Raw genomic sequence first — 24,015 nt, forward strand, 5'->3', positions numbered from 1 at the left:
TAGTGGGCTACCAGAACTAACTGTAGTCCAGACAATAAGGACTTCGGATGTTGGTCGTATGCGAGATACCACGCGATGACTACAGTGACTTAATATTCTCAAGTCGCATTCGCAGCTCATGTGTCATTCTGCATGGTACATCTCCTGCCAAGTTAGTCACTCAATACAGTCGCCACGATGAAACTGCAATTATTCTGCTCAGATTTAATGTTGAGACCATCGTCCTGAGAAATATTTTGCTGCATTTGCTTCGGAACAAACCATAACTAATAACCGAGAAACCCCTAGAGTACCCTTTTGTATCGAGCACATTATGTACACGAAGAGATTATAAAACGCTACAGTGTATCCAAACAAGTCAACCTATACCAGTGCACTCTAGAACAACCCCATACTAACAAGACACGACACGAAAAGAATACCCATACCACAGCCCTAGAGTGTAACAATGAAGAATCAAAAGCTCCCGTCGTCTGCATCGAAGAATTCAGTCGAGGCACTGTCCGCACTCTTCCAACTCTCCCTCGGGATCTTGTCTCGGAGCCATGTCAATACGGCATCCGTGCCCTTTTGAAGGACCTGGCGATTGGGTACCCTGAACTTGTTTCCTTCTACCGCAAAGCCTGTCAACGTGCCTTGTAGCATTCCGATACGAGGTTCCAGACGCTCAATATCATTGTTGTCTAGGTTTACGATCCTGAGATTCTGCAAGCTTTCGGCAGACACTTCGGAGATCTTGTTGTCGGAAGCAAGGAGGGTCGTGAGTGAAGGAAAGCTTACGTGAAGCGTCGGAAGGGCACCAGCGAGACGGTTGATTGATACGTCAAGCGTAACGAGCATAGGCGCTGTGAGGTAGGTTGTGAGGTGCGTCAAAGAGTTGATCTTGTTGCTGGCAAGACGGAGATCGCGAAGCTGAGGGAGTTCGATGGGTGCTGAGAGAGGAACTTCAATGCTGTTCCTGGACAGATCAAGTAGTGTCAGGTGCTCGAACTGCGCTGTTATAGATGGGATGATGTCGAACTTGTTTCGCTGTAGCTGTAGTTGTCGCAGTCCGCTGGTGAAGACCTCTAGGGTGATCTCATCCAACTCCAACTCAGACAAATTCTTGTCTGCGAGGTCTGCTGTACCCGACGGTGTAAGCTGCCATTTTGGCTGGGCCTCTTCAGTGACACCGTTCTCGAAGTCCTCATCCGCATCAGGTGGAAGCTCAGTAGCAGGCAGTCGCGATGCCAGATCGCGCTTTATCTCATCGGTGCCCATAGTCAGGAATTTGCGATCGCGCAATGGGTTCGCTGCGACTGTAAGATGTCCCAGATTCTCCATCAAAGCGATCTTCTCGTCAAGTTGAGTAAGATCGTTGCCCGTAAAGTCTGCAGTGCGTAGCTGCTCGAGCGTCGTAAAGCCTTCCGGCAAAGTTGTAAGTTTGTTCTCACCAACCAAGAGCGTGGTAATGCTGACCCAAGTAAAGACTTCGGGTAACGACTTCAGTCGGTTCGTAGAGATATTGAGCGTCTTGATAGCAGGCAGATCGATCGAGTCCTCATCGCACAAAGATGTCAACGAGTTCTGCGCGACGTTCAATTCCTGTAGGTGAGGCACTGAGTCCAGACTGAGAAGGGCGCCCTCAAGACGGTTCTTCGATGCTTGAAGCTCGATGAGAGTCGCAGAAAAAACTTCGCTGGGAATGGACCGAAGTTGGTTCTCCGACACATTGAGTATCCGCAACTGCGTTAGACGCTGGAAGTCTGCAGGTATACTTGTCAACTTGTTCGACTGCAGTTCAAGAACCTCCAATGCTGTGAGGTTACATAGCGCTGAAGAGAGTTCTCCGCTGAGATCGTTCTCCGCCAGCTTCAGTTCCCGCAAAGTCGGGATTTGAGCGATAACGTCCAACATTTCCATAGGTAGCTTGTTTCGTGACTATCAAAGTTAGCGCTGAGCAATTGTAATTTTTTTCCATGTTGAAACTTACCAGATTCAACTTCGAGAGCTGCGTCAGTCGTCTCAGGCCTACAGGCAGCTCTCGCAGCATGTTACCGTGAAAATCGATGCTCTGCACTCCTCCAAATTGAGGGCCTGCCTCGTCGGAATCAATCATGTCTTCAACTGATACATCTGGGAACATGCTGTCCGGAAGTATCTCAAGCTCATTGTCTGCAGCTAGGATAGTAGACAGATCTACAACCTCGCCCCAGGCTACTTTGGTATCGTTGGGGTCGTAAATATACATGGAAAGTACGTCGTCAGGAATTTCTTTCAATCCCATCGCGGCGATATTCAAGCGACCGTCTGATCGAGCGCTATCAATGCGTCTGCGTAGGACAGACTTGCCACCCTTGGACCGCTGATTGAAAGGGTCGTCGTCGAGGCCAAAGTCAAAGGTCGCGATCTCGGCAGGGTCAGGTATGATCATGTCGGTGGGCGGTGTATTGTTTCTAGTTGGCTCGGTCTTTTGCTGCTTCGCAGCTGCCCTGGCCTTTGCAATTTGTTCCCTCAGAGCATTAGAAGAGCTTGCTGGTTTGGGGGCTGCTTCGGCTGGTGTTTCTTCAACATCTTGCTTCTTTGCAGCTCTCGCTTTCGCAATCTGGTCGCGAAGGGCTGTGGAAGAGCTCGGCATCCTTCGGACGGTATCGGGTGTCTTCTTCACAGGGGTGTCTCGGGCAGGCGAGGATGTAGCGGTTCCGGGAGGCGATATCGCTTGACCGAAGACGTTGTTCAGAGATGGCCGAGGTTTGGGTGTTCGCATGGTGAGACTCTTGCTATTCGTCAACGGGCGTGGTTTAGGCGTGTTCTGCAAGTTCTGCGCTGGAGCTAATGGCTGTTTCTTGACGGTCGACACCGGTTGTAGGATCGAGGAACGCTTGCTGGGGGTCGCGACAGGTGTGCTGACCTGCGCACTAACGCTTCTCTTTCCAGGTGCAGTCATGGACAGTCTGTTTGAGGGCGCACCGAATCGCTTCGGTGTAGCGGGTATTGGATGCGGGGCACCATCACTGGTGGATGGCCTGCTGCCATTGCTGTTGGACATGGCAGAAGCCGGTCGAACCGGCGGAGCCATGGTATTGTCGGCATTGAAGAAGCTTGAGCGGCGTCTTCCTTTTCCCGGTGCTGGCGACGATGGCAGGTTAGACAGACTCTCTATCGTCCTTTCCGAGAGCGACGGCCGGCTCTTCCTCTTCTCAGGCTTCACGGGACTGATGAGCCCATCATCGATGGCCGTCTCAACAAGTTCGGGCGAGTGCTCATTGTCTCGGAACCCTGCCCTCGAACTGGCACGCGAGGAAGCCCTCGAGGCTGACCTAAAGCCTTCCAGGCTCCCCAGTGTATCATCTTCCTTGGGAGTATTTGACGAGGAGACGGGCCGCGAAGCATTCGTCTGACGCGATGGTGGACGGGCGAATGGTCGCTTGAAGACGGGCGCGTCGTTGGTAGGTGGGGCGATAGTCGAGGTTCGTCGTGAGCCAAAGCTAGGGATTCCACTCACTCGGCGGGAAGAAGTGGAGGAGGAAGCGACGGATGTCCGGTTGGAGCCCGAGTTGGCAGGCGCAGGTGCAGGAGAAGCCGATGATGTCAGGGGGTTGCTGGAGTAGGCGAGCGATGCCCTCGATGACTTCTTCTGTAGTGTCGATGTGGTTGGGCGCGAGATGGACGAGAGAGACGGCTTCTTGCGTAATTGTTCCGTCGACGCGGGTGCGCGTAGCTGGGAATGGCTGTTGGAAGGCCTGAGTACTGGTAACCTCGAGGCCGGTGCCGGCCTGGGGATGCCAGACGGGCGCGATGCGGACGAGGACGGGTCCATGGCGATGGTGTCGCGCGCTATACGATGCAACGCCTAAGGGCTGGGAAGTCGTTCATGCAGACTGCGCGGCACAGGCGAAACACACGTCCAACCAGATTAAGGGTCCTCCACTTGTCGCCAGGTTGCTTTTCGACGGGCAATTCTCCGCGCCGGGTGCAGAGGGGCGTCTGAGCGAGCGGGAGGCGACCGTTGCCCCGTGAAACCAGAGGGAGTGTTCATGTTTCCACTACACTGACAGGTCTGGCCTAGCGCCGGTTGGTTGAGCAGGGACGACCGGCGGGTCCTTCCTCCAACGCTCCAACCTCGCTCCACGCGCCTTCCGCACCGACGACATTGTCCCTCCACACACCCAACACTACCCTCCGCAAGAGCCACGTCTTCTGCAAACACCCGTTCACTTCCGTTTGGACGCTATCACAGTCGCATAATCCCCGCGACTCTTCTTTGGCAAACGCGCACCGACGCGCACCCCTGCTACCACCGCTATCGTCTTCGTCGCCTAGCTAAACCGCGTCACCCACCGCCAACGCTACATACTCAAGCTCTTTGACACCACAATTCCCGCGTGTCAGAGTTGGATTGCACAAAGCAAATTTCTTCTCGACCACACGCCATCTTTCCGACCAGGCACAGCCTCTGCATCTTTCTGATTGTCGCACACTGCTTAGGCCAATTGCGCCTGAGGCAGAATGGATCCACAAGCAATGCACTACCTACCGTCGCAAGACTCATTGATGCCTACCACCGAGAATGCGCAACCTGAAACACCACCAAAGCTTTGTTTTCCGTCGCCCGCTGAGTCGGCAGCACTTGCCATGTCAAAACTCGCGTCCCCAGATCAAGTCAAATTCACCTCCCCCGCACCCCGGACTACGTCCTCTATGACCCCTCCACCCTCTTCTCAGATTCCTGGTACTCGTGCAGCCATGAGGACGCCTACTCCTCCAACTCCGCAGCTCACATCTCCCCCACCAACCAGCAAGTTGCCCAACCAGCCGTCTGCCTTGACAGACATGGGTGCAGGTCTCTACCCACAAGACCAGGTCAACAGTGCCTCCGCCGAGGAGCTGAGAACCATGGTCAACAACATCTCTAACGCCTTGCGCGACATGCGGCTCTCCGCAGCGCACTACAAACTTCAGTACAATATGGCTGTAATGGAGAGCCAGGAGTCTGCAAGTCGAATGGCTGTCGAGCTAGCTATGGCTCAGCGAGAGCTTGACGTTCTACAACAAGCTGAAGAGAAACGCCGAAACAACATGGTGACCCCAGAACAAACCTACCAAGAGTCGGCAAACGCAGCCAACACAGTTCTGCTATCAGAAATGAGCCGCCAGAATCAGATGTTGCAGAGCGAAAATGAGGAGCTTCGCGATATGCTTGAGCAGCAAAAGCGTGTCACCGAGCACCGAGAAGGCGAGCTTGCTAGCGTCCTGGATGAAAATGATCGACTCAAGACGAGGATTCGCAAGAACCGCGATCACATCGCACCCCTTCTTGAGCAGATCGAGCAATCCTCGCCACGATCAAACTACGGAACCCCACATCAGCCAACTCCCAGAAACGTCCTCAACAGAGTGCCACACCTCTCCGAGGAAAGCAGAGGTCAAAACAACTTCGAAGCTCTTCTATTAGCCGACAAGATGCTGAGCCAGGAGGTAGCTACTGCTCCCACAACGCCCATCAGGCAACATGCACCCCGATCACGTTTCAGTCACCAGCGAGGCGCACAGTCCATGTCCTCGCTGCCACAAACACCAAACAGAAGAGCTGCGTTCCCCCGCGCCGAAGTGCCCCGCACACCGCCACTTTTTGTCCCAACCAACATTCCACAATCAGCTCCCCCAGCGCACTACCAGGCCAAGCCATCAAACACGCGTCGTCAAAGCAGCAACTCGACCATTACCGCGTCCAGTGCCGATGAAGAGGAAGCCTTCACTGACCGTGAAGAAGATGAGGTGCCCGAGTCCCAAGCCAGCCAGATGGCAAGAAGTCTCCTGCAAAGAGCACCACCTGCCAAGGGCATGATGTCCGCTCCACCACTAGCTCAACCAGCGAACCTCGTGCAAACTAAAATCTTCGGCCAAGTCAAGAAAGGCTCCGGCCTCACCCGTGCAGGCGAATTAAAGCGCGGTCGCATGCCTTCGACAGCGGATCTCCGCACTCAAACAAGTCCGCCCAAGCGCGGACGGCTCGATCAAGGTGTAGGTCTTGGCATTGGCGGCTTGTTGCGCGAGTAGAGAGAACTTGTTCCTGACCATGTGCGGCAGAGAGTTTATCAAGCTTACTAAGTTTACGACGTTTATGATTCTGGCGAACCACTTCAATGAGCGGCGATGATTTGCTTTTTCTTTTCTGTTTAAGGTTTGGATACCCTTCTGGCAAATGCCATTTGAGCACGGCGCTAGCTAGCTGTCGACTTTGAGGTCGGCAGACATTTTATGATTATTCACGGATAGTGGTAGAGACTTTTGGATACACCACGAATGGTGATGTGATGATAGTGTTGGATATTAGTTAGATCAAACTCAATGTATATGCGCATTATCCGCTCATGTGAATGACTGGAAGATTCCGTCTGAAGGCGAGCTGGTTATGATGATTCTATCCATTTCTCTTGACTCATGTCATCTTACTTGGCCTTTTATCAGACCGCTATCTTTCTGTATTTCCTTTCTTCGCTGCTCTTCTCCATACAATCAATAATCGTGTGCATACCAACCGCTTGTTCAAAGTCAACAAACCCTTCCTCTACGCCCCACCCGTTGACAAAGCCCTCATACAACATACCGATATCCTTCGCAAAAGGCGATAAGTCTTTTACTGCCTCAGCATACTCCACATTCACCACCTCCACTGTATCCTTCTCATGATCAAACACCTCAATCTTCTCTCCACCAAGCGCAAGAGTAAGCATCGCAGCGGACGTCAAGCGAATCTCGCCCTTGGTGCCAAAGATTCTCCAGACAAGGTTCGGGGAATCCTTGAATCCCTTGCCACTCCTCGCTGTCATCGAGATAGGCGCGCCATTATTTTTGAGAGTACCTTGCAGCATAACGTGATCGGGCGTCTCGCGCTTGATCAGACGGTCGAAACTTCCATCTGCGTGTAAAAGCTTGGTCTCAGGCCAGCGGGTCGTCAATAACGCGGAAAGTTCTTCCAAGCCGCCTAACGCATGAAAGACGGGGTCTGCAGTGTGACCGAAGAGAATTGTGAGGAAGTTGCCACCGCTTTCTTTCTTGGTGAAGTACTCGACTGCGGGGGGCTCGACGTCGCCGACCCAACCAAGAGTGAATTCCTGTGTCGAGCTGAGGAGGTCTCCCACGGTTTTGTTTGCTACTAGCTCTTTGATTTTTCGGATATAGGGGTTCGAGCGGGATTGCAGCCCGACGATGGTCTTGCTGCCGCTCTTCTGGGCTGCTGTGTACATCTCTGTAGCCTGAGTGAGGTTGGATGCCAGCGGCCATTCGACGTAGACATCCTTGCCTGCCTTGATGACAGGCATCATCAACTGGTGATGCCTATCCACCCGAACCGAGCAGACGACGAGGTCGACATCAGGGTCCTTAGCTAGATCCTCAGAGCTACCATAGGCCTTGACGCTGGACGGTAGATTGTAGCGCTGAGCTGCTGTTTGCGCTGACTTGACGCTTGAGTTACAGAGAGCTACAATCTCGTAGTGTGGCGAGGCGAGTAGGTATGGTAAATGGGCGCTAAGTGCAAGGGTTAGTTTGACTCTAGCTGGATACTCGAAAGGTAGTGTATGTACCTTGCGGCCCAACTATCTCCTGGACTGGCGGAGACATTGGTGGTGACGGAACTGAGACCAATAAGTCCTACTTTAATAACCATTTTGTTTGAATGGAGGTTGATTTGCTTTTCGTCCAAGATCGTGGTATTGTCTGATGAAGATGGCTCGGGAAAGTCTATTGTGCGACCGATATATAAGTAGTAGGAAGGACGCGGGGTGTTCGTCCGGTTCCAAGCTGTGCAGGGATAGTATCCATAGCCAACATTTGGTGCGGAACACTCGTTGAACAAGCTTCTACGTTGGCCTCAATTGACAATCACGTCGTGCTCAAGATGCGGAGTTGCGTCCATACTGACTCCGCGGGTCAGGCCGACCGGGGTACAATCCTACGCCTTCTGACGTTCTGACATTTCTGACATGCTAGCACAACGACGGGGCATGCAGATTTTATCTTGACTACTCTCGACACTCCATTGTCCAAGCTCCTTCTGATTCCTCGTCGTCACAGTTCTGACTACTACTCGCGAACTGCGGACGAAACCGGAAGGAGGAAGATCGGGAGGATTTCGTTCGGTCCGCTCAGTCTATGACACGACTGTCACATCTGAATACCGTTATTTCTGAGTCTGGCTTCACCCATACTCACAAAGGCGACTGCGCGATATTACTTTGGTAGGTATAGGTGCTTGATCGAGTGCTGGAGGTAAAAGTAGGCCCGTGCCCCTCGCGAGTCATCTGAACGCGCCCTTGACGCGAGAGCGCTCCTCTCATCGCGTGCTTTGACGTAACCAAAACGCGCTGAACACACTTTCTCCGTGGAAAAGTCCCAAAGTCTCCAAGCATTGGTAGGAATTGCAAAGTCCTAAGACACCTCAATGCGCAATATGTGGTCTTTGGTAAAGCTTGGAACAGTGGTGTACGAAGCTAATTCGTACATCAGAGTTCCTACGTAGGCACTGCGCTTACCAGTCTTCACGTTACGACCATGAACCTCGCTTCATGACTATAAATGATATCAGCACCCGATTCTTCGTAAAAACAGAGCGTGGATATGAATCCAATACGCAACGCGATGACTTCCGGCAGGATGCGCACGAAGCTCACCAATGTCTTCCCTTGGATCACCTCTCCCTTCATCGTCGGAGCACCAATGCGCGTCATGGCTGGTCCCCGCCTAGCTCTCGAAGTGTCTAAAGCTGGTGGTTTGGGTTTCATTGGCCCCGGTGCTAAGCCTGAAGATACAGCTAAAGACCTTAGAACGGTACGCGAACTGCTGAGCGAGACTCCAGGGTCTTTCTTTCCAGACTCATATCAATCTGGGAAGACACTGCCGCTGGGTGTAGGATTCCAGCTCTGGAACGGAGATCTTCAGTCAGCAACCAAAGCAGTAGGAGAGTATCATCCTTGCGCTGCATGGTTGTTCGCTCCTCGAAGGGGACAAGACGAACTGGACGAATGGACAGCCAGCCTTCGTGAGGCATCGCCTGGTATCCACATATGGATCCAGACTGGTACCCTGAAGGAGAGTGTAGAGGCTGCGAATAGCGCTCATCGACCAGATGTACTGGTCATCCAAGGTGCGGAAGCCGGTGGTCATGGAAGAGCAACAGACGGCATGGGTATCATGACTCTCTTCCCCGAAGTCGCAGATCAAGTTCGCGATTCAAGAATATCATTGATAGCCGCCGGAGGAATCGCTGATGGCCACGGTATCGCTGCTGCACTTGCTCTTGGATCTCGTGGCGTGGCTATGGGTACACGCTTCCTCGCATCTACCGAAGCCCGGATCAGCAAAGGCTATCAGAACGAAGTTGTACGCGCTACGGACGGTGCTCAAAGCACGACCAAAACGATGCTGTACAACCATCTACGAGGCACTATGGGCTGGCCCGAGCAGTATAGCCCCCGCGGCATTACGAACAAAAGCTGGCATGATCACCAAGCGGGTGTCTCGTTTGAGGAGTTGAAGAAGCTTCATGACGAAGCTGAGAAGTCAGGAGACGCTGGATGGGGACCGGAGGGAAGACTAGCTACATATGCCGGGGCTGCAGTTGGGCTGGTGCATAGTGTCGAGGATGCTGGAAGTCTGGTGAAGCGTCTACAAGACGAGGCAAGAGCAGTTATCGGAAGTCTGCATGAGATTCTATGAATCGCCCGGATGATTCCACTAGCACTTTCATCAAGCGTACGAGCTATGTTTCTGTTCGTCGATCACCGTTCGAATCAAAGCCAAACCATCCTTGTCTGCCATCAGCCCCTGTTCCCCGATCTGGTTGCTGCGTCACTATCACCGTCATTGCGGCACCGTTATCCGTTTCTGCTGGGATGATCCTGTCCATAATCTTCCTAGCACATATCGCAGCCCAGTCTAGATTATCTTCGGCCGATGTGACCACTGCTGATGGTCAGTATCAAATCCGCGTTCGCTTATGTGGATGACTTACTACGTGTCGAATCAAGTATGTTGCTCGACACACAACTCTGAAGTAAAACGAGTAGCACTGTTTCCCTAATGACCCTCCTCACAGTGGGGGTTCTGCCATTGGCGTCGTCAATTTTTTCGTTCCAATACGTTGCTATTCTCTCGCCAAATTCCCGATTACTCACTAGGATGAAACACGATGTCAGCACAGACTCTAGAGCTATGAGCGTAGTCGGATCTACTTACGCTCACCAAACTCAATCTTATCCGAGTCGCCTACTAAATTTCTAATCGCGCCTACAAATGAGTAGCTAAATTCATCATGACCGAGCTGTAAGAGTCTGGCGACGACATAATCAAGTTGCTTGTCTGTTAGCTCGTGGATAAATGCTTTAGTACGTGCGAGACAGAAACATGGGTGATTAATCATTTGTTTGCCTTTCGTCAAGCTGAGGAGTGCGTCAGCATACGCTGTAATGCGTTCAGTGCTAAGGGCAGATTCATGTGGATGAGTTGTCGTCATATTCCAAGTGCGCGGTCCGGTCAAGTGGAAGAATGAGACTAGAACTGAGACTGAACATATTAATAGCTTCTTCGATGCGAGAAGTTTGTCTGGGCTTGCTATAGCAACAGCACGATAAGATAAAATTGCTACACAGCCTTGTATGTCGAATCATTTCGCAAGCAACAAATGTATCAAGGCAATCACCTAGGCGGCAAAACAGGCTTACTCAGGCAGAGGTTAATAAAGATAGCAGTCTTGCACCCGAGCAGGGCTGGCATATGATTCGGTATGCACAGCGTCTCGCAGCACAACACGAAGTTTTCATAAGTTTTCACTGGGAGCAATGTTGCCGGAGGAGCGCAAAATCGTGGTTATCATGTATGAGATTGGCCCTTCTATTATTTCGATACTTAAGGCGTTCATGTCCGATAGTATCGAGAGTTTAGTAGGGATGTGCGTAATTCTTTGCCTTCCAAGACTTTTCTGCCTCAGAATCCGTTGGCGGGGGATCGATGCCTTGAACACGCCACAGGTCCCGCGGAGTCTCTGAGATATGCATCTCCGAGTCAAGCTCCTTTCTGTCGAGTATGTATGGACGAAGAGTCTACGTATGAAGTTAGAGTGTTCTGCGTGACACAACGCATGCCAGCCACATACCTCGTTAATCTTGTCCATCCATCCAGTACGCTATGCTCGACCTTCTGCAGTGTCTGGACTTGGCATTGCTCGTGCAATCTGTTCTACAACAATGCGAACAAAATTCGTCTTTGATTCTGGACCAACCCATACATTCCCCTCTTTGCAATCGACGAAGATGACATCGACGTAAAAGGCTGGTAGGACATCATAATGTTTCGTTACTGCGGCGGCAATGCCTCTCTTCTGATCAAGAGTGAAGGTGTCGGGATGGGCGTAGATTCTTCAGAGAGGCATTGTAATTGGAAGTTGGCTGTTTGACGAGGGACAGCTTTATGCTCGAGTAGATAGGAGAAGTTCAGACGCTTTATATATTGTTTCGCAGGTTTCTTGAGCGAATAGACACCTAGCTGTGGTTCAGTCGCAGTACATACTGTTTCGACAAAAGCATGATCCTTGAACACGATTAGTCCGGGGTAAACTGGTAGAATGCCTTGCGGCTGATTAGTGATTGACTCCATCGCTCCAAGCCTCGCCCTCCGGTCTACGTACGCAAGGGTGAGGGGATGATGGTTCAGACAGTCGAATCATGCGAAACAGGATTATGCTAGTAGCCGAGTTTGGTGCTACTGGCATTGTTGTGAAGCTATGCGCTGTCTGCAGATCAAGAGTGGCAGGCGGAAGTTCTTCCGTTGCTCTATCGCCACATATTGCGATGATCATAAGTTATAGCATCATTTGAGGACTTTGTGGTGTTATCTAAGTAGGTTGTTAGATATACACATTCATATGCTTCGGCTTTGAGCCTTAGTCGAGCATATAGTCCGTCATTACGGAATGAGTGATTTTCAATATTGCATTTGCACGAACGCTGGAGCCTAAGTCTCTTGCTTTGTTGCTGCACGGTGTCTACTGGGTTCTGAGGACTTGATAGTCCTGGCTGAGAAAGGAGGGTCTACTCAGTTACCCCATTACATAACGGCTGAACATCTGTCTGCGATGACGTAAAATTCAAGGGTAGCATCAGCCTAGCGGCTACGCAAACTACGTGAAGTCCACACTCGCTTTGGACCTTACGGCCGTAAAACCTTACGCTAGGTATGATCTGCGTACTCCACATGTAACTAAGCCGTCTTCAGCGGTTGCTACTTGCTGCGACTATCTTGATGGGGAAGCCTGGAAATTGCCTAGTCCGAAGACGCGGTTCACTAAATAGGTCAGAAAATGCTACGACGCTCGAGTGAGAAGCAAACCTGGGTGGTAAAGTTGAGTAGGATGATTAGCGTTTGACTAGAGCATGTTTGTTCCTTTGGTAAGAGCTGTTGTCACGGCGGTAAGTTTGATAACACGCCTCTGTGCTAACCTTCGCGACAGATTTTGAAGCCAGGTGTTCTCCTACCATATCGTCTTTGTGTAACGTGTGGTGGTTCGGAGTTGAGATTGTATTACCTGTAAGATGCGACGTTATCCAACTAGAGAGAGCAATGAGATGGAACTTCGATGTTCCTGCACAGACCACCCCTTTAGCGCGTGCATCACGTGATCGCGCGGCGGTCGTGGGTCCGATCAATGACACGGGCATCTGAGCACATCACACAGCATGCAGCTTGCAGTATGAGTGATACCGATCGGATCGACGGTCTACTGGGCGATCTACAGCGATTGACTGAGGCAGGCCGTGATCGCATATTGGGTTTTCTGCCGCAAGAGGACCTCATTGCGCTTCTCAAGGTCGCTCTTCGAGAACGAGACCAGGATCGAGGTTGGTCCGACCACCACGATCCCAAACATAAACTAACATTCTCAGAAAACGTTGCCATTCAGACTCAGTTGAATCAAAGCCCTCATGCTGAGCCTACCGTACATGTTGCACGCGAAGAGCCTAGCAATGTGACCAATCGAGCACACACCGCGGTGACTCTGCGGAACAACAAACGACCCAGGACCGATAGTTCTCCGACCGAAGTCGTCGGGAATAACTCGAACTCAGTGGCAGTCAAGCAAGAGCATGAGACGATTGATCTTGTTAGTGACGACGAGTGGGAAAATTCCAACATTGTTGTCCAGCCAAATAATCCAATAAAACGAGAGGAGTCTCCACCAGTGCAACCTGGTAGCAGAGTTGGCAGTATCTCGGCCCCAATTATATCACCCAACCTTGAAAGGACACAAACCATCGAACCTCCAGAGACACAAACTAGCTCTGGGAGTAGCAGTCGTAACAGCCTGGCTACATCATCTCGTCAGTCCTCAGCAGTGCAAGATGGTATCGGGGGCAGTGGTTATGGCATGCTTCTACCATCTCATCCTGTTGGAGAAGGTTCGATACAAGCCCGTTTCGTCCATACTACTGCAGCGGACTACCATGGACATCTCAATCTACCTGTATGCCTTCTTATCCGGGGGGTTGATGGGAAACAGGTCTACAAGACCTTTATGGAACTACCAAACGACGTTCAACAGAACATTCACTCCCGGTTTGCAGAAGTATGGAGGTCACAGCCATGGATACTTGATAACTATGAGAAATTGTTGCAAAATCCCGAGCACTACATGACCATGCCTGCCTGTATCCGGTCCTTGATCGTTTCGAAAAATAGTCGTCTTAGTAGTAGGTCTCTTTATACTATAGGCGGCAGTCTTAAGGAGACAGCGGACGACCAGTGCATAACAGGTGGTTATCCTTGTGCACACTTTGTCAAATGGGCCGACGGTTCAATGAATATATGTTTCGTGCCCCTGCCCCCGGGGAGACGGGTGGACAAGGTCTGGACTGAGCTCAGCTATTGGATAGAGTAAGTACGCCGACCACAATGAACTGTACCTTGCTAACGAGCCAGTGTAAATAATCGGCGTTCTTCGACCCCTTTGCGGTGGCAAACCCACAAGACCAACGAGGATTTTGAGAGACAGGCAAAATAGCTGGGCAAGCAGAGAAGTTCTATACGCTGAACATTCAGAGGCTAAGGCAATGCCCAAAGTCTACTCGCGCGTGTGAGGTGGTAACCAGAAATTGTAAGAATAAAAGAAAACCTACTGGCCATCCAGCTTTGCCAGCCTGTGCCTACATGTAGTTTGAGAATAGCATCGTCCTGTGACGAAGTTTACAATCTCTAGAATTTTCACGTCGTTCTCGTAGGCAAGGTGAAGGGCCGTTAATTCACCGCTCCTTCGTGAAGGGTCCAATGCCAAGATCGCAACAAACGCGCTCAAAAGAAGAAAATCGGACAGAAGCTCTCCCTTCAACTTGATTTCTGCTACCAGTTACAATAAACTGGCACGCCGTGAGAGTGATCGATGACGGTCATCTGAAGACAGCATGAACGCCAACACTGACACCGATGGTCTCCTGAAGGCCTTGCGGAAACTGGACGAGACAGGTCGTGGCCTATTCGTTGAGTACCTGCCTACCGAAAAGGTCAAAGACGTCCTTCTTCTTCTCCTTCGCGAGAGAGACGCGATGCCAGGTAGGTTTCACGTTGCCACTGTTGGTGAACATACTTAAGCTTACTTCTCATCGCCCTACAAAACCAATTGCTCCCACATGTCTCCCAAGACACTAGCGAGAGCTCGGCGCAAGTCGTGGTAAAGAAAGAGCAAGACATCATCGATATCGCTAGCGAAATCGAGGAGGCAGAAGCCGAGACCAATGATCAGAGGGAGGTCGACGAGGCACCAAAGCCACTCGATATGTCAATGTACTTGCATGTTCTCGACAATTCAGGACAAGTTACGCTTAAAAACTTTGGTTACCTCAGCCTCTTTGTCCAAACCGAGCTAAAACGCCGCTTTGAAGGAACATGGGCAATGAACATAGCAAGGACACAGCGTTACGCAATGTTCACTTTGACACCGGAAAGGTACATGACCGAGCCTTATTGCATTCGGAATCTCGTCATCGGGACCACGCGACGTGAAAGACGACGATACATCCAAGGTGATGATGAGCTCAAAGAGAGGCCGGATTACGGTTGCATCGACGCTCGCAAACCCTGCGCCCACTTCATCAGGTACCAAGGTCGATGCGTCATACTTCTTGTACCTTTACCCGAAGCTGTTCGACGGAGTATGGACTGGAGAGAAATTGGTTATTGGGTGCTGTGAAGTACCGAATAGAAAGCTCTACATGTTACGGATTAGTCAGATCGGCGATTGGAACCTTCGTGGTGTGCTGGGTCGGCTAGGCAGTCAAAGACTATCGTGAAGCCATAGATGAGACCCATAGGACTCATTGTAGCTGAATAAAACAGCACAGGATCTACGAACTGAGACTGAGATGCCAGAGCACAAGGAGGAGAAACGAATATAAATATGTCGAGCAACCGAAACACACTTACAAATCTCCAAACTGCCCTGAGTATGGACCGTGTGTTGACTCCTTGAACGCCGGCGCTATGCAATATGACGAACTCTTGACTACTGCGATATCTGCTCGTTGTGCGAGTGCAGTAGCAATGTCAGAGTTAGAATGAGAACAATAAACACCCCTTATCAAACGGCATCCACAGCCATCCATTCGCCGCTCCATATGCCATCCGTCTTGCACCCCGGACAGCTCGCATGATCGCATCCAGTTGGCTTTGTGAAGTCGTACTCTTCCCAAGTAATCTCATCGCCCTCTTCGTCATTTGCCATGACGACATCCTCTTCTTTCTTGACATCAGCTTCCACGATAGGCATTGCAGCAGCAGCAGCAGCAGCAGCAGGAACTTCTACGCTATCTACGACCTTCTTTGTATCCTCTCCAGTCTTGCCACTCACATCCTCGTAACCACCCTCCTTCCCACTAACAGCAACACCAACCTTCTTAAACCTGCCACCTGCAGCACCCGCAGCACCCGCAGCACCACCTCCACCGATCTTGGTAAACCGACTTCCAACACCAGGCTTCTTATTCGCATTCTCGACATCGATACTGCGCATCTCTAGGCCCTGCTTTGGCTTGCTGCTTTCGGTTTCGTTCGAAGCAGTGAGCTTCTTCATATCGGCGAGACGTTGGCGATGGTTGTGGTCGTAAGAGCGGAGGTGGTTTTCGTAGTCGAGTTGGCGCGGGTAGCCTTTGTCGCATATTGTACAGTTGAACAGGCGGACTGCCGCCGGTAGGGGGTTATTTCGCTACGCATTGTATCAATGGATGCACGAGGAAGAGTGAGTAGGATGAATACGGACTGGAGGCATGGCCGCGTCTATGTATGATGTGCTCCGGTCTTTTGAATGCGTTACTGACGCGCTACACCACCAGTGGTAGCGGTTTCTAAGCGAGTCGGTAGAATGTGGGGTTGCGGGGTTGTAAAGTCGCGTCGTTGTGGTGATAGAACATTTGGTGTTGCGGCTCAACTGCACGCGCCTCGGTCCAACAAAGCCCCACTTATTTCTCTCACCGAATCAACGTCATTCAATGTCTCAGCAACGTAGCGTTTCCCCAACCACTGCAATCTGCACCACCACGACGCAGATTACAAGATGGAGATCAATCCAGATCTACCGCCGGTAGAGGATGAAGAGATGGGCGTCATGGGCCTTACACAAGTCGACCCTTCGCCGGTCGAAGACACACCGATGGAGTTTAGAGAAAAAGGCTATTTCCCCGAACAGGAACGACCTGAGAAGGAAACAGAGGAGATGAGAGGGATTCGAAGGATGAACACATTGGGACTGCGATTGGGCGATCATGGAACAGCTTGGTGGCGTACGTATTCTCACTGGTACGAAGTTGAGGGGTGCAATGCTGACATTGCTCTGTAGTTCTCCGCATACAAAAGTACTCTTCCTACACCTTCACCGCCTTCGCCGCCCTCCACATAACGAACGTCTCCATAATACCGCTTGCCACACGCTCTGTCCTCGAATCGAATCGCTACCTCCTGCTCACACGACCATACTACCAATCTGCTCTTACCGAACCCCTCCTCGTTGGTCTTCCCCTCGTTGCACACGTCACATCTGGAATCGCACTACGGCTATGGAGAAGGAGACAGGCTCTGAAGAAATACGGTGCTGAGACACGAACCGACAAGCGCACAATTCCATGGCCACAACTGAGTGGGACGAGTGCGTTGGGCTACGCTTTGGTACCTTTTGCTAGCTTCCATGTCTGGACTACTCGTATTCTGCCGCTTTACGCACACGGAGACTCGTCCTTGATCAACCTCCAATACATCTCTCACGGCTTCGCACTACACCCAGCTGTTTCGTTTACTGGTTTCACAGCACTCGTAGGAATTGGCGTGTGGCATTTCGTCTGGGGCGCGGCCAAATGGTTGGGCTGGGCACCAAGCCAAGTTAAGATGACAGAAGAAGACCGGGCGTTGGTCAGGAAGAGGAGATGGTATACCATCAACGGAATTAGTGCGGCTCTCACGGCATTGTGGCTAGCGGGCGGCTTGGGTGTTGTTGGAAGAGACGGTAAGATGGTGGGCTGGGTAGGCAAGGAATACGACGAACTATACAAGTATCTTCCTATCGTTGGGAAATGGGTGGGACAATAGAAGGAAAGTAGCATGCGAGTTTTGCATTGTAGTATACCCTTGATAGCGCATCGACAAAGTCTACAATTTCTCGCCAACACACTTGACACTGCCCTCTTAGTAGTCGATGTAGACCCTTCCCTCAAGCGGTTGCAGCACAGATTCCGTCGCCTTCCCGTATGAGCTCACCAGCAGCCTCAAGCCCTCGACATCGTACTCCATCCGCTGTTCCTTCGTCGTAAAGTTGAGCACCACAAGCGCTGTCTTCTCCTCGAACCTCTTCCTGTACACAAACATCTCCGTCCCCTCTGGATCCACCAATTCGAACGACCCATATACAAAGATATCCTTGTGTGCCTTCCTCAATCTGAGTGCGCGCTTGTAGAACGAAAGCACACTATCCACGTCCTTTTCTTGCGCTGCAGCATTGATCGCAGGATACTCATCATGCACCCTCATCCACGGCTCACCTGTCGAAAACCCACTATTTACGCTTTCGTCCCACTGAAAAGGTAATCTCGCATGATCCCTGGCCATGAGCTGCAACCCGCGCTTAATCCTCTCTTTACGCGTAGGATCCGTACCGTCATCTGCTAACCTCACGGCTTCAGCCCAGTAGTTCTGACTTTCAACATCCTTGTACTCTTCGCTCACATCCCAAGAAGCCGGAGCGTTTATCATGCCGATTTCTTGACCTTGATAGAGGAACAGTGACCCAGTCTGACCAATCAACCACAAACCAAGTAGCTTGCCGCTCTTCTCCCGCCATTCTGGAGCGTCGTTGGCGAAACGCGATATACTCCGGCCATTGTCATGGTTCTCGTTGAAGACGGTCGTCCATGCGTCAGTTCCCTCGATGAAGCACTGCCACTTCTCTACTATGCGCTTCATATCTGGTAATTCCCACTTGGCAAAATCGTACTTGTCGTTGCAGCCTGGTGGGCCTTGGCCTAGATGTGTAATGTCAAACTGGAAAACCATATCTAGCTCTTTTTGCACTGCGCTGACGTACGGGACGACTGACTCAGGGTCTGGACACATGGAAAGTTCGCCTACTGTTACGACAGGCTGGTCGTCGTAGGTCCTGTAATGGGAAAGTACGTCGCGGTTCATCTCCTTGATGAACTCGTGAATCCGGGGTCCATTGCACCACATTTGGGCGGCGGGTTGGATGTCACTGGTAGGATCCGTGACGGGCGCATCGGCGAAGGGAAGGACTTTGGAGTACTTGTTCACTGTGTCTACTCGGAAACCGTCGATGCATTTATCGAGCCAGAAGCGCATTGCCGAGTCGTATATTGCTTTCCTACAGTCTTCGTTTTCCCAATTCAGGTCTGGTTGGGATCTGTCATAGAGGTGAAGATAGTATTCTTCTGTGTGCTCATCCCAAGTCCAGGTTCCGCCGGCGAAGTATGAACGGTAGTTGGTAGGCGGCATACGATTTCCTTGCTCATCGTACCGCGCAGGCTGCCAGAAATACCAGTCTCTTTTTGGATTGTCCTTTGAACTTCGACTTTCCTTGAACCAGGCGTGCTGATCGCTAGTATGATTCACAACAAGGTCGAGAATAATCTTCATATGATTTTCATGGCAAGCTTTGATGAGCTTCTCGACATCTTGCACTGTGCCGTATGGTGCATATACGCCTTCATAATCAGAAACATCGTAGCCCTAACATTGTGGTGTGTGAGTTAGTACAGGCTTTATATGTATCTCATACACCAGAGTTCTTACCATGTCAATCTGAGGGGAGTCAAACATGGGCGACAGCCACACTACATCGACACCAAGAGATGCGATATAGTTGATATTTTCGAGTATACCAGGAATATCTCCCCAACCATCCCCATTGCTGTCCTTGAATGACGCGGGATAGATCTGGTAGAATGTTGCTTCTTTCCACCAAACCCGTTTGTGATATGAAAGATCTACGTGTGGTGACATGTTAGTATGATAGAAGAGAGCTCGCTATCCGTGCTAAGCTTAGAATGACTTTGAGCCAGAAAGGTATGAAACGAGGAGGAAATGCGATTTGATCTGTTCAGTCGACTTCGCACGAACTGATCGATGATAACGGAGTAGTCGTAGCAATATGGTGGCAGCTCCAAGCATTGGTTAGCTGGAGGAGAGAGGCGGAAGGTTGCAAGCTCGTCGGATCTGTTATCCCAACTGCTTCCCGACCCTCTAATAGTCCCATCCACGTACTTCATCGTTACAATACCTCTGATTCGTGGTTATAAGGATCGCTTGTAAATGGTTGGCATGCCCGCCCGAGTCGTGCGGGCCCCGCAGTGCAGCATCCGTGTTGCTCCCGCGTTGCCTCCGCCTTGGCTCCGTGAAAACCCCAATGCTTTGCCGCACAAATCCAGGACCTCCGTGTTACCTCCGATCATTTTGCAGCGAAAAGACTCGTGGACACAATTCGAGTGGCGTTTTCTTGTGCCGTTGGAGTAATCTAGAGCGTAATGTGAGCGGTTTTACTGCCGGACCTGGGGCACCATGGGGGTCCAAGTTGCTGGGCTCTCGCTAACCCGCATCAAAGACGACCCTAGTCTGACTATGATCACCTGTGCTCGTAGATGGTTATAAACCCAGCATATTTCCCCAGTGGTATTGCATCAACTCCAGCCTCTCTCTTACGGCACCTGCCACTCAACTCGACGATGGCAGAAAAGAACCTTCAACAACCTATGGCAACACAGCTCGTGGCACCTAACGAGGAGGCGCAACATGCTGCTGATGATGAGAAATCCATGACTCTCATCCAAGCGATCAAGCTTTATCCAAAAGCGGTCGGCTGGTCGGTCGTCCTCTCGAGTGCTCTGATCATGGAAGGGTATGATCTTGCGTTGCTAGGGAGTTTGTACGGCAGTCCTCAGTTCAATCGCAAGTACGGAGTGTTCAACGCTGCTACTGGCAAGTACAGTGTTCAGGCGAGTTGGCAAAGTGCTCTGTAAGTCTCACATGATCCCAACTTCGAGTTGCAGCACACTTTCTGACTGCATCAGATCGAACGGAGCACGAGCCGGTGAAGTGATCGGCTTGTTCATCAATGGATTCGTCAGTGAGCGTTATGGTTATCGGAAGACCATGATTGGTGCTCTGATGTCGATGACTGCCTTCATTTTCATTCTTTTCTTTGCACCTAACGTTCAAACACTGGTCATTGGCGAGGTCTTCTGCGGGATACCCTGGGGCATGTTCCAGACTCTCACAACGCAGTACGCATCGGAAGTCGCGCCTGTACGCCTGAGACCGATTCTGACCACATTCGTCAACATGTAAGCGTGGTCGACTGTTCCTTCCAAAGTCGGTTGCTAACTCATCAAGGTGCTGGGTAATGGGACAGTTCATCGCTGCGGGTGTAAATCGCGGCTGCGTTCAACGTCCGGACCAATGGGCTTATCGTATTCCTTTCGCTATACAGTGGGTCTGGCCCATACCAATCATGGTCGGTGTCTTCCTCGCACCTGAGAGTCCTTGGTGGCATGTTCGAAAAGGGGACAAGGCAGGTGCTAAAGCTGCATTGCTTCGTCTAACTTCGCCGGACAAGGACCCAAACTTCAACGCCGATGAAACAATCGCCATGATTGAACATACCAATGAAATGGAAAAGAACATGTCTGAAGGAACACGATGGACGGACTTGTTTAAGGGGACAGATCTCCGACGGACCGAGATCGTATGCTTTACCTGGATCGCTCAAACGATTTGCGGGACCAATATTATGGGCTACTTGTCAGTAGATGGACTTGGGATTAGCGAGATTTCTGGCTAACACCGAGTAGCGCGTATTTCATGCAGAAGGCGGGTCTCCCAACGGTGCAATCGTTCAACATGTCGATGATCTCGCTGGCCCTTGGCCTAATCGGTACCGCTGGCTCTTGGTGGTTGATGCAGAAGTTCGGCCGGCGAACGATCCACTTCTCGGGTGGCTGCACACTGTTTGTCATCCTGATCATCGTCGGATCATGCTCTTTCGCTGGCACGCAAGCGTCCAATTGGGCCATTGGAGCGGTTCTGATTCTTTTCGTCTTCGTGTATGACTTCACGATCGGTCCGGTAACCTACTCAATTGTTTCGGAGATGTCATCCACGAGATTGAAAGCGAAGACCATCGTTCTCGCCCGCGCACTTTACAACATCTCGAACATTGTCGTCAACGTTTTGACGAATTATCAGCTCGGCGATGCCAATTGGGCTTGGGGTGCGAAAACGGCATTCTTCTGGGCTGGTACCTGTGGTTGCGTTGTGGTATGGGTCTATTTTAGACTGCCAGAACCGAAAGGCCGGACGTACGGTGAGCTCGACATGTTGTTTGAGCAGCGAGTAAGTGCCAGGAAGTTTGATAGCACTCAAGTTGATCCGTACGGGCATGCACGCGTTGCTGATGAGAAGGGTGCTGCGAACCCGGAATGGAAGGAGTGAAGAAGGGTCATAGACACGAGTTGTAGGGTGCCGTTCCTTGCCATATCGAGAAATCGAATAATTTCCAATCGTCTAGCGCAGTCTTCTTGAAGTCCCTCCTTCACTCAACACGTACCAGACAGAAGGTATGCGCTTGTTGATGTGACGTAATCTACCTCGGCTATCACACGACGCGTCTGACCAGCCGCTCAACCCACCCGCCTGTTCTCCTAATTTTGTTAAACAGCGCGTAGACAAACGAACTTGATGCAAAATATCCCCGTCAAAGCCCGAAAAGTCATTCCGAAGGCTTGTGACGCGTGCCGCCGCCGCAAGACCAAATGTAACGGCTCGCAACCTTGCGCAGGATGCCTATCAGCAAACCTAGCATGTACATTCGATGCGCCACGAGGCCAAGGAGGCAACAGGGGTCCAAGAGCTACCGTACTCAACGAGTTGAGGTCAATCTCGCAGAACAACATCGAAGATGCGCAGGATGCTTCATCGTCGTCAGCTATTACGGCCACAGCAACGCCTGTAGAATTTACGCAAAGCGTTTTCGGAGAGTTCATCGGCGTCTACGAGAACCGTATATATAGACTGGTATCTCTTCTACCTGTCGATGTGTTGCGAGATGAAGCTGCAAGAATGCAGGTTTCGCCAATATCTTGTCAGCTCATATTTGCCTTCTGTGCATACATCGCGAATTTTGGCGATACCGACGATGCCAGCTGGGGGCCTACTCAGTCTTCACTAGTGAACCCGAAAACTTACTACTTAGATCATGCTTTGCTTTCTCTGGACCGAGCCAGGGTCACACAGCTTGACCCTCGATCTATTTACATATCCTTCTTCTTATACGGGGCTTACGCTGGCCAAGGAAACTACCGTCAAGCATGGTTCTATCTGAGAGAAGCAACGACCCTATTCATGATGTTGAAAGATGAGGATCAAGACTGGTTTGACAGGAAAATACGGAAACAATTATTCTGGATTTTAGTAGTCTCCGAGAGGTAGGTTGGACAGATTGTAGAGTTCACGCATGGCGCTTACTATACTCCAGAGCACATGGTGTCCGTAGAAATCGGCCGATTACTCTACCAGTCACGCCCTCGACCTACCCACTCGACGATCCACTCGACGCATATGAAGAGCTCGGATTACGCTACCTCACATCAATCTTTCGGCCCCTTAGTGATATCTTCTTCGCAGTGTGGAATGGATCTACTGAAGATTGTAGTAAAGAGTGGTTGCTGAAACTCGAACGCGACGTTCGTACTGCGTTGCCTGTGGTACTCGAGATCTCGAATGAAGAGACCGCAAATATCCGTATATCGCAATTCTGGTTACAGATCAAATTGTGGGAACTTTTTCCTCGCTTTGGTTATCTCTCTACGGATTCTGTTCATGACTGCCTGACGTTTAGATACCCTATCCTGGTGGCCAGAGACTTGACCATCCTTTCAATGAAGCTGCCTATCCAGAGTCTACAGATTCACGGGGTCGGCATGGTGCGTTGTTCCTGTCCAAGTTCGCGCTGCTGCTAACATAGCTAGACTGAAAAAATATTCGACATTGCCTGCGCCCTAGCAGATGTTCTACCTTTTGTGTCCTTTCCGGTGTCGCAATTGGAACTTAGCCCCTCTGATTACTTGACGCAGTTGATGCTGCTCTTAGCAAAGCTACCAGGCGGCTCCTCGAAGTTCATACCTCTGCTGCTGGCCAAGGTCAACGAATTACTTCCTGACTTGATGAGGCACATGTGTGAAGTGATTCAAATGCCCATCCATACGATCAACGATCCTATGAGCCCAGGCACGCGATTCGTATATGAAGAGGAGGTTGGTAGAGGTCTTCACGCAGATTTGAGGAGAATGGCATAGCGAGAGGAAAGAACATGCATTCGACAACTGCTATTAGATCGAACCGGACTGAGTCTCATAAACGTAACTGATCGTGAAAACTGAGACCAAACCTCAAACTAGTACCAATCCCAGAGTTTTACCGAACAAATTCCCAAACGATCGA

The 24,015-nt window shown here is 50.9% G+C and overlaps 10 protein-coding genes across 10 annotated transcripts; 6 read left to right on the forward strand and 4 right to left on the reverse strand.

The window, feature by feature from the left end:
* Nucleotides 1–456: 456 nt before the first annotated feature.
* J4E82_008752 (uncharacterized protein) lies at nt 457–3,799 on the reverse strand (the record flags this gene model as incomplete). Its single annotated transcript, XM_051734983.1, has 2 exons — nt 457–1,920; nt 1,973–3,799. The coding sequence occupies 2 exons, from the start codon at nt 3,797–3,799 to the stop codon at nt 457–459; spliced, it is 3,291 nt and encodes a 1,096-aa protein (XP_051585259.1).
* A 689-nt stretch (nt 3,800–4,488) lies between these two features.
* On the forward strand, nt 4,489–6,039 carry J4E82_008753 (uncharacterized protein; the record flags this gene model as incomplete). Its single annotated transcript, XM_051734984.1, has 1 exon — nt 4,489–6,039. One exon carries the CDS (start codon nt 4,489–4,491, stop codon nt 6,037–6,039), a length of 1,551 nt encoding a protein of 516 aa, XP_051585260.1.
* A 407-nt stretch (nt 6,040–6,446) lies between these two features.
* On the reverse strand, nt 6,447–7,651 carry J4E82_008754 (uncharacterized protein; the record flags this gene model as incomplete). The annotated part of the gene is made up of 2 exons (XM_051734985.1): nt 6,447–7,512; nt 7,569–7,651. 2 exons carry the CDS (start codon nt 7,649–7,651, stop codon nt 6,447–6,449), a joined length of 1,149 nt encoding a protein of 382 aa, XP_051585261.1.
* A 950-nt stretch (nt 7,652–8,601) lies between these two features.
* J4E82_008755 (uncharacterized protein) lies at nt 8,602–9,699 on the forward strand (the record flags this gene model as incomplete). Its single annotated transcript, XM_051734986.1, has 1 exon — nt 8,602–9,699. The coding sequence occupies one exon, from the start codon at nt 8,602–8,604 to the stop codon at nt 9,697–9,699; it is 1,098 nt and encodes a 365-aa protein (XP_051585262.1).
* A 4,733-nt stretch (nt 9,700–14,432) lies between these two features.
* On the forward strand, nt 14,433–15,217 carry J4E82_008756 (uncharacterized protein; the record flags this gene model as incomplete). Its single annotated transcript, XM_051734987.1, has 2 exons — nt 14,433–14,580; nt 14,670–15,217. 2 exons carry the CDS (start codon nt 14,433–14,435, stop codon nt 15,215–15,217), a joined length of 696 nt encoding a protein of 231 aa, XP_051585263.1.
* A 387-nt stretch (nt 15,218–15,604) lies between these two features.
* Nucleotides 15,605–16,291, reverse strand: J4E82_008757 (uncharacterized protein; the record flags this gene model as incomplete). The annotated part of the gene is made up of 2 exons (XM_051734988.1): nt 15,605–16,228; nt 16,283–16,291. 2 exons carry the CDS (start codon nt 16,289–16,291, stop codon nt 15,605–15,607), a joined length of 633 nt encoding a protein of 210 aa, XP_051585264.1.
* A 285-nt stretch (nt 16,292–16,576) lies between these two features.
* On the forward strand, nt 16,577–17,601 carry J4E82_008758 (uncharacterized protein; the record flags this gene model as incomplete). Its single annotated transcript, XM_051734989.1, has 2 exons — nt 16,577–16,802; nt 16,859–17,601. The coding sequence occupies 2 exons, from the start codon at nt 16,577–16,579 to the stop codon at nt 17,599–17,601; spliced, it is 969 nt and encodes a 322-aa protein (XP_051585265.1).
* A 96-nt stretch (nt 17,602–17,697) lies between these two features.
* Nucleotides 17,698–19,524, reverse strand: J4E82_008759 (uncharacterized protein; the record flags this gene model as incomplete). Its single annotated transcript, XM_051734990.1, has 2 exons — nt 17,698–19,251; nt 19,315–19,524. The coding sequence occupies 2 exons, from the start codon at nt 19,522–19,524 to the stop codon at nt 17,698–17,700; spliced, it is 1,764 nt and encodes a 587-aa protein (XP_051585266.1).
* A 719-nt stretch (nt 19,525–20,243) lies between these two features.
* On the forward strand, nt 20,244–22,008 carry J4E82_008760 (uncharacterized protein; the record flags this gene model as incomplete). Its single annotated transcript, XM_051734991.1, has 4 exons — nt 20,244–20,533; nt 20,589–20,861; nt 20,911–21,262; nt 21,385–22,008. The coding sequence occupies 4 exons, from the start codon at nt 20,244–20,246 to the stop codon at nt 22,006–22,008; spliced, it is 1,539 nt and encodes a 512-aa protein (XP_051585267.1).
* A 912-nt stretch (nt 22,009–22,920) lies between these two features.
* Nucleotides 22,921–23,870, forward strand: J4E82_008761 (uncharacterized protein; the record flags this gene model as incomplete). Its single annotated transcript, XM_051734992.1, has 4 exons — nt 22,921–23,000; nt 23,051–23,347; nt 23,414–23,498; nt 23,544–23,870. 4 exons carry the CDS (start codon nt 22,921–22,923, stop codon nt 23,868–23,870), a joined length of 789 nt encoding a protein of 262 aa, XP_051585268.1.
* Between the last annotated feature and the right edge of the window lie 145 nt (nt 23,871–24,015).

Source organism: Alternaria postmessia (genome assembly GCF_024291825.1).
Source record: "Alternaria postmessia strain BMP 2775 chromosome Unknown scaffold_74, whole genome shotgun sequence".
NCBI classification, from domain to species: Eukaryota; Fungi; Ascomycota; class Dothideomycetes; order Pleosporales; family Pleosporaceae; genus Alternaria; species Alternaria postmessia.